This window comes from Vespa velutina, chromosome 13 (assembly GCF_912470025.1).
Source record: "Vespa velutina chromosome 13, iVesVel2.1, whole genome shotgun sequence".
NCBI lineage: Eukaryota > Metazoa > Arthropoda > Insecta > Hymenoptera > Vespidae > Vespa > Vespa velutina.
Genome location: NC_062200.1, coordinates 3704375 through 3714374, shown reverse-complemented (window position 1 = coordinate 3714374; position 10000 = coordinate 3704375). Strand labels below are relative to the sequence as shown.

General features: G+C 26.9%; 2 protein-coding genes across 5 annotated transcripts in view; one reads left to right on the top strand and one right to left on the bottom strand.

Moving 5' to 3' along the window:
- Positions 1-10000, top strand: part of LOC124953978 (14 kDa phosphohistidine phosphatase-like) — a 52235-nt gene that overhangs the window by 9030 nt on the left and 33205 nt on the right. The window lies entirely within an intron of this gene.
- The window catches only part of LOC124953975 (phosrestin-2-like), a 41573-nt gene that overhangs the window by 7635 nt on the left and 23938 nt on the right, over positions 1-10000 (bottom strand). For all 3 annotated transcript variants that reach the window (XR_007102394.1, XM_047506113.1, XM_047506112.1), the window contains one exon: positions 9765-9917. Coding sequence is in view for 2 of the 3 variants with exons in the window: in XM_047506113.1 (XP_047362069.1) it covers positions 9765-9917 (153 nt within the window). In the remaining variant the exon portion in view is untranslated. The remainder of the gene's footprint in view (positions 1-9764; positions 9918-10000) is intronic.

Genomic DNA, 10000 nt, shown 5'->3' with positions numbered 1-10000 from the left:
TTACTATTTTCGATTTAATTATGAATTCGATATATAGTGAATTGAAAACATCGAAAGATTTGATGATTTATAATTGAATTACATTTTGACTGAGTTTATTGGATTTGTATCTCAATGTATGCGTGCGGTTGATTACTTACTGATTGATTATAACTCTTTCGTTTGTTTAATTATGATTTACTGTGATACTCTCAATATGATAATACATAAATACATATGCATATGTATTTGTATTATATCAGAATGATTCGTAAACATTGGCGTCATTCACTAGGGAGTTCAATGGAGTGTACGTCTCTTGATAATTCTATTTGAAAAAATAAATAAAATAACTATGTACGAGAATGAGTATGATTGATAAAAAAATTACTATTAAAATTATCCTAATCTTCTATAGATATTATATGAGAAAGATAAGTCAATAGAATAACAAAGTATAATAATGATCATGATTAATGTAAAAAAGTATCTTTAAAATTATCTTTTATTATATATAATATGTTTAGTAATAAACACATGAAAATGAATTAGAAGTAAAAAAATAAAGTAACAAAGTATCATCCTAATATTTATATATTTTTATATATTTTTATATTTATATACTTATTATATATTTTTGTAATATATGAGAATGAGTCTGGTTCTCTAATGTAAGAAAAAATTAAAATCATCTTTATTTTTATCTTTATCTTATTTTTTTATCATTGTATTATATTTATTTATCGTTATAATATACGAGAGAATAATTAAAAGTAACAAAATAAAATACATATGATTGATATAAAAAGTATATTAAATTATTATTTTAATCTTTATCTTTATCACATTTATATATATTCTTTTTCTTTTATTAAATTATATTATATTAAATAACTTGTTAATATAAATAAGACGTATGCGTCAATGATAAATAATAAAAAAATAAATAAATAAATAAAAATAATTAAAATAAATAAATAAATAAATAAAATAACGTTAATAATAAATATAAATGTATGGGTCGTGAAAAATTTTCTCTGAGAATTTCGAAGATTTTTATTCGTTCACGTTGATTCATATTTTTTAAATTTCATTTTTTTTTATTTTTTTTTTTTTTTTATTTTCCTATTTAATGAAATATCTGTAGCATATGTTAATTATCCTTATTAAAGAATATTACATCAAAGATGTAAGTCAAATGCAAATTTAATATCAATGCGCTCTTTACATATATATATATATATATATATATATATATATATATATATATATATATATATCTTGAACCATATTATATAATTAACAATCATAATCCGATATTAAATAGATATTAAACCTTTAATAATATTCTATGAAACGTTATCATTTGTCTGTTTGTACATCTAAAATCCATAGATAATAGAAATTGTTGTTTAAAAAATCATAGATAAGGATTATCGTCGGACTATTATCGGATATTCTTCTTTTCTTCCTTTTTTCGTATTTTTGTTTTAATTTTTTTCCTTTCTTTCTTTTACAAATTTTCAATCATTTTGCTATCTATTTTATTGTAACAACTAAATACTTCAACACACGATTTATTGATTTTTGTATTTGATACTACTTTTTATTCACTTTTAGTTTGAAATACAAACCGTATGAAATTTCATTCCTATCAAAAAACATTGCATCGCATCGCATCGCATCGCAACATAACGTAACGTAACATAACGTAACGTAACGTAACGTAATGTAACGTAATGCAACGCATCGCATTATTTCATTACCAAAGGAAAACTCTATATTGAAAGATCATAAGAGATATAAGAGAAATTAATGAGAAAAGGAGAAGAGGAAGAAGGTTAATGTTGAAAATGATTGATGAAGTATGCCAAGAGTGCTATATCATAACGAGTTTTTTTAATCCTGATTGACTCCTTCGTAACAGAAATCGTAATTATTGGAACTGTGAATATTCGTTCGTTCGTTTCATCTTTTATCTTTATCTTTTTCTTTTTTTTTTATCTTCTTTTTTTTTCTTTTTTTTTAATTTCTTTATTTCCTTATAATAATTTTATATGAGCCGTTTATTTTGAAAGTGACCTAACTCCATTTGTCAATTTTTTCCGGTTACTATAATTACATGTATAACTTTATTTTATTTATCAGTAAAGCATTTCAGGTTGCTTATATTCCGAGCAAATACGATAATTCTTGACACATAAGTTTTCAGAGTTAGTTCAATAATTTAACCGTTTATTTTGAAAGTGGCCTAACTTTATTTATACTTAAATCAATGAATGAAAATGAAAATTTTAAAGTCCTGAATTTATTACCACGTCGGGATAGACCAAGAAACTTCGAAAATATTGTACTGACACCACTGTATAAAAATATCAGACAAATTACAACAGCAAAATTCAAGAACATAATTGACCTATTACGATATATACCACCGGAACATCATGATTTCTTCAAATTCCTTTCACACACACAAAATCTAAATGAGTAGTAAATTGTTTTGTAATAAATTTATGTTTGTAATTTTGTACGTTATATAGTTAACAAATGTTTTGAATCGCATAAATTATGTTTTCGAAATGTTTTAAAGATATGTAAAATAAATTGAGTATTGTTTTTTTCAATTTGAAGCATCTTAAATTATGTTGAATGGACTTGGGCATCTTCAAATTTTATAATGAATCTGATTGTTAATTTCGAAAGTGGTCTAACTCTATTCTTGATAAGAAAACGCATATTATTCACTTAATAATTGCCACTATTTTAATAGGAATTATAAATTTAACACCCTTAGATACACTTAAGTAGTATGACTCATTAGTATCCTATATGTATATTTTTAAATTCATTGAAACGCAAACCCTTAAATATCTCGATTTGAAGATAAATGGAGTTAGGCCACTTTCAAAATAAACGGCTCATTTATATGTATACAAAAAATCGGCAAAGTTCGCAGGCATGCAAATGCATTGCCAATGAATTTTTTGAAAAATGATTAAAAAAAAAAAAAAAAAAAAAAATAATATAAAACAAACCAACAATGGATTGCACTTTTTAAAAGATCTATCGAATGTTATTTGAAATATTAAAAATTTGTGTGCGCTGATTATTATCGAATTGATATTATTGATTTTTATCCTTTGATTATATCAAATCTTTTTTTGTTTTGTTTGTTAAATAATTGCAACGGCTGGTATCGTATTAAATTTAACTTTTTTTTTTCTTTTTTTTTTTTTTTTTTTTTTTAGCATACATAATCAAATTCTTTATTAGAATTTTGTATTAATATTCAATTAAAATAATTGTGGTAAATTAAGTTTGACTTTTTTTCTTTTCTTTTTCCTATTTTTTTTTTGTAAAAACATTATCGATCTTTGATACCACATATACGTATATTATATTATAATAATATAATATTTCATTCATTAATTGCGACAAATTGATTTTCTCGATCAGAATGACGATTGAATTTTCTTTTGTTTCTTCATATTATACTATTAAACGCCGTAAATTGTTTCCCAGTATTTTGACAGATTTTGGCTACGTCAGAATTAATATAACAAAATATCAGCATTTCCATCTGCAGATGAAATACATTATATCGTGTGAACAATATGACATGAATCAGAACTTCGTGTTAACTATAGTTTTCCTTTTTTTTTCCTTTTTTCTTTTTCTTTTTTTTTTTTTTTCACGCTTAATATTAACGAAAAGCGCGAACTTTTCCCCGAATGAAATGTTTAATTTACGACGGTCAAAAGCAATCGAAGAGTATAATTATCATCTTCAATTTTAATATAAACTGAATAGTAATGACATCCTTCCTGTTCCATCTTTGATAATGTCACGCGAATAAAAAATCAAAATCAGAAATGATCGATTGCCATGATTGTGTTGACGTCACATAGACGAACTTGACGATAGCATATATTCAAAGGAGTTATAGTTCACGAAAGCGTAATTTATGTCTCATGATTTACACGGCATATTATTATAAATTGTTCATTGTTGTTATCTCAAACGAAACGCAAACGAAATGTTTCTCTTTCGAAGATAAAAAATGATAATCGATGATCGAGTATATATAATTATCGAATAAATCGATAAATTTATTGTAAAATAAACGAACGTATGTTTTTATTTTTTCTTTATTTTTTTTTTTATTTTTTTCTTATTTTCTCGAGTGAAGATATGACGTTTTCTTCGTAGAGTTTGTCCAGTAAGGAAACGATTTTCTTTTTTTCTTTTTTTTTTTTTTTGTTTTTTTCTTTTTTCTTTTTCTTTTTTCTTTTTGCGTGAATTCCTTTGACGCTTCCGCTTTCCTTTGACGATGTTCACGATTGTATCGATCTCATTAATGATCGCCCTCCTTTTTTTTTTCTTTTTTATCCTTTTGTAAATACTCTCTTTTTCCTGCCCCGTCTATGTTACACGAAAGTAAGTTTTCTACCATTCGATGAACATAACAAATAGTACTAAAACATATCCAACCCCTAGCGATCGTCAACAAAATTGTGACGGGAATATATGGGAGACGTTGGTGAGATATCTTCTGTATAAAATGAAGAATAAAATGAAGAATTTTTTATTATTATTTTTATTATTATTATTTTTTCTCTCTCTCTCTCTCTCTCTCTCTCTCTCTTTCTGAATATTATACTGAATATACTGAATATACTGAAAAATATTATTCTTTTTTCGTTTTTTCTTGATATGTATATGTATATATATATATAAATTAGAATAATTAAACGTTGCATAATAAACGTGTATTTTTCTTATATCAATGTTTCCTCTTTTTCTCTTTCCTTTACTTTTTACTTTTATCTTTACTTTTTTTTTCCTTGAATCTTTCCCTTTTATAGCTACATACTAATATATTTATTTATTCCCATCTCTTTCTCTCTCTCTCTCTCTCTTTCACTCTCTCTCTCTCTCTCACTCTCTCTCTCTCTCTCTCTGTATTTCATTTACCCTCTCATTCGTCCCTTCATTATTCATCATCTTCGAAGAGAATTGAGAAGGGTACGTGAACGTACAAGCCCAAATGAGATTTAATTGTTAAACAGAAGAAAAGGAGACCTTCGATATCATTAATCTAACAAGTTCAGATGTAATTATGTTTTGAATAAATGATTTATAATCGAAGGCTTCGAAGAGTCGCGTGGCGTTTATTTATTTTTATTTTTTTTTCTTTCTCCTCGTTCCTTCCTCCCCCCCCCTATTTTTCATTCTTTTTTTCTTTTTTAATTCTTTCTTTTTTGTACTTTTCGATTTATGATATAAACCAATCAATGCGAGAGTAGTTTATGGATTATTTCCTAGATAGGAGAGTGGAAACTCGTGGGATTCGAAAATGCAGGAAACGGGAAGTGATTCGAGTGAAGTTAATTTTAAATCATATTGCTGTCAGCGAAAGAGAGAAAGAGAGAAAAAGAGATAAAAAGAGAGAGAGAGAGAGAGAGAGAGAGAGAGAGAGAGAAGGGGATAGAAATAGGGACAGAGAGAGTGTGAGAGTGAGAGTTCAGCAGTGATTGCTCTCTGACAACTTCTCTATTTTATTTCCGCAATACTCTCGAACCCTTTTTGAAAGAGAAAGTAGACTAATTTGAAAATCGAGTCTCTTTCTGTCTGTTTGTCCTTTTCTCTTTCTCTTTTCTTTGCCTTCCTCTCTCCTTCTTCTCTCTTCCTCTTCCTTCCGAGATTCGCAAAACTTTATTTTCTAAATCGTTTCTCCCGACGCTTTTGAAGATCTTATTGAGATTTTATATTTGATAAGACACTTTAAACGGTCTCTCTCTCTCTCTCTCTCTCTCTCTCTCTCTTTCTTTCTCTCTTTCTATCTTCTTCTCTTCCCCCCTCCCCCTCTACCTCTCTCTCACGAGATCCCATCATTGTATTATGTAGTATCATCTTCGAAATGAGATAGGTTTTTCTCAGGACAAAATGGGATTGTATAAAAGAGGAGAATTTGTCGATGGAAACTGTGTTTTATATGGTGAAAAAGAATTTCTTATTTTCTTTTTCTTTTTTCTTTTTTTTATTCTCTTTCTTTTCTCTCGCTCCTATTTTTGAAAGAAATTGATTATATTACAGAGATATATATCGAATTGGCCAATAATTGAACCTGTGACTGCCAGAGATTATTTTTTTCTATATATGTATGAATTACTTATGTATATACGTGCATAAAATGTCAACAGTTTTTATGCATTTTTGCAATGACACGAAAAATACTTTTGTATCGAAGTCTATCGATTTATTCATTTATATATATATATATATATATATATATATATAGAGAGAGAGAGAGAGAGAGAGAGAGAGAGAGAGATAATGTTTTATATTTAAATAAATAATATTAGTTTTTTTAATAACATAGTATTGGATAGGGGAATAAATAAGAGAGAAAGAAACGTAGTGTGAATTATCAATTAAAAAATTATTATTCAATGATCAATTCAATATTATTCATAGATAGAATACAATAAGTTATCGATTAAAAATATTCAAATGTGAGATATTTTCAGCGAAAAAAATTATCTTGTATTTCTTAATAATTTAGGATATAAAAGTTACGAAGCTGACGACGATAAGATATAATAAGAAGGATCATCTAAAAGGAAGTGTGGATGGGGGTGGATTGGGAGGAAGGGGAGGCAGGGAAAAGAAAAAAGTTTTCTTTTTTTTTCGAAAGCAGATCAACTTCTCGCCTCGAAAAAAAAAAAAAGAAAAAAAAAATAATCGAAGATCTACTTCTATGTAGTCTTTTTTTTTTTTTTAAATCGTTATTCGTATTATTGCAAATACGTTTTAATTTTTTCTTCCACGTTTAAACCCTTTAAGAAAGAGAGAAAAAGAGAGAAAGAGAGAGAGAGAGAGAGAGAGAGAGAGAAAGAGAAAGAGAAAGAGAAAGAGAAAGAAAGAAATGGTATAGAAAAATTCCACTCGTCTTTCTCGTCTCTTTGAGAATAACTATGTACATATGTACTATTCACTACGATATAGTAAAGAACTTTACATATTTCATTTGCATGCGGTTAAACGAGAATGATTTTATCAGTCCAAGGAGAATACATATGAGAAAGTAGTATCTACCTTGAGAAACTTTAAAGTTTCTAATATTATTTCTATGCACACCGATCGAGAGACTTTATGCGTTCTCTCGGTTCTTCTTCAAATTTTCCATCGATTCATTTCTCCTCTTTCTTCAAGCCGTGATAGTTTCATAGAAATTCAATGTATCCTATAGAAAGGATCTATTCGCGTGATCTTTGAAAACTAAAACTACGTACATATATAATGATTTTTGTTCCTCGATGAAAAAAAAAAGAGAAAAAAAAAAAGGAAAGTTATTTGCAAAACTTTCATGAATCAATTTGCAAATCTTCTTTTGCGTGTTATTTTCGAAACGTTTTTTTTTCTTCGTTGCAAAATAGATCAAAAATTGCATATATCAAAAAAAAAAAAATATATATATATATATATATAAACGTACGCGACGTTAAAATTTTGTTGAAAAAATCATCGACATAATTATTTCCAAATAAAATCGAATTTGTTTTTTTTCCCTCCTATAAAGTATACAATATTTTCTTGTCTAATATTTATAAAAAAAAAAAAAAAAAAAAAAAAAAAAACAGTCATGATAAACATTATATCTAATATTTATATAGAAATAAACAATTTAATTCTTCTTATCTGAGATACAATCTCGTATGTCGTCTAAGATATTAAAAGTTTTTAAAACATGGAAAAGAATACTAATATAAAGAAGAAAGTTAGTGAATATAAGAATTTATCATAACCTATTTGAAAGTTACGTCCTTGATAAAATTCTCTATATTCTTTTCTCGATCAAAAAATAGAAAAAATATTTCTCTCTCTTTTTCTCTTTCACTCTCTCTCTCTCTCTCTCTCTCTCTCTTTCTCTTATGTAAGTATAAAAGTTAACTAGCTAGGATCATATAATATTATAGACTTTTTATTTAATGGAAAAGGAAGATATGATCAGATACATTGGATGGTTAAATTCTTAGTTATGGTTTAAAAATTTTTCGAAACGTTTCCTCTTCGATATGGTAACTGAAACGATCATCGAGCCAAGGTCTTCTTTGGTTTATGTCGTGAAAAAACACGTGTCTCCTCTTGCTCGTCTTTTTTTGACTCAGAAAAGGGAGAAAGAGAGAGAAAGAGAGAGAGAGAGAGAAAGAGAGAGATAGAGAGAGAGAGAGAGAGAATCTGCAGAGTTTTCTATTGGCCTTGCCTTACCTTCGTGAGTTCAAGGATGCAGGTGTATGTGAGGTGTTCTACCATGTTACTAGTTATTACAGGTAAAGAGAGGAACAGAGGAGAATGGGTTTCTATAGGGGATACTGAAGAGTAATATGGGCCAGGGTCAAATTCTGTACGGGGTCGAATCGAGCTACGTCATTCCAAACCCGACAATCGTTGTTTCTTGCTTGACCTCCTTCGTTTTAAATATGTTGTTTCTAAACTCATATATATACATATATATATATGTATATGTATATATGTTTACGTATGCGTATGATACGCGTGTATGAATTTACGATGACTTGATAGTACTTTATATGCCGAGTCATTTATAAAATTTACGTACATTATTATTTATGATATGAATAATGAAATTTTTTTGTATATGTATGTATTTTATATACGGTAACATTGAGAATTTTTATGATTTTAATTAATAAGAATGTTTAATTATTATTTTTTTTTTTTTTTTCTATCGTTGATACATTATTATTCACGATATCGTTAAAAAAAATTTTTATGTGCGTTATATGATGAAAATTATCATTTTATGATTTCGAAGATTAGAAAAAAAAAAAAAAAAATATTTTGCTTTTGATCAAATTTATTTAAAACTCGACAACTTTTTTTTGTTATCTGAAATTTTTTCTTGAAAAAAGTAAAATTTCTAAAAATAATAATTTGTTTTTTTTTTTTTTTAAATGGTGTATATTCAACGAAATATCACATATATATTACATACATACTATACATGTATACGTATGTAGTATGTATATAAGGAAAATAAGTGTCTTGTTTGAAATTCTGATCGATTTTACATTTTTCCTAAGCGTCGATTAGATCTATAGCTATCATTCGCAACAAGGAAAACGTGATTCGCTTGATAGTACTGATACGACAAAGAATAATTTATAGCGACTATGTGCCCTGGATAATAGATTTTCATCCATTTTCCAATCGTAAGAAAATCCACGAAGATTTATATTATTCGTAAAACTGATTCCTCATTCCACATTTACAAAAGCGATTTAATCATCGATAATGAAAAATTAGCTTTCTACCTGACACCACGATGTTCCTTCAATTTTTTTTCCTTTCGATTTTTTCCTTATATCTTTTTTTCTTTTTTTCTTTTGTTCTTTCTTACTATACTGAATTAATCGATATTAATTTTTTTTTTTTTTTTGTTTGAAAAGGTTTTTTCCAATAGATTGGATATTACAATAGATTAGTATATTAGAAAATATATAAATTATAAAAATAACGTTGATTCTTTATCAACGTACACGTACTTGTTTGATTTTATTGAAGAAAAAATTAATTTCAATGGATTTAATTATAATATATATATATATATATATGTGTGTGCGTGTGTGTGTGTGTGTGTTATGTGTATATTTCATTATAATTAAAATAAACATGCCATTAATATACCTATAATTAGTTATATTAAAATGTGAAATTATTGATAATATTATTATTCAATTAAATAAATTGATTAGAATTACCTGTAAGGGTGTTACAATATCGTGATGATCTGGTCCCGAATATGGTGGATATAATTGGGAGACACACATTACCGCCTCGTTGCAAAATTTTAGGCCCATTACTTCCTCATCCTCTCTGCCATAACGAAAAGTCAATGTTATTTGACCGAAAACCTGAAAAAATAATTTTTAACTCTATTACAATCAAATGTATTAATTCTCTGTCTACAAAAACAAAATATACTATAGTAATATAC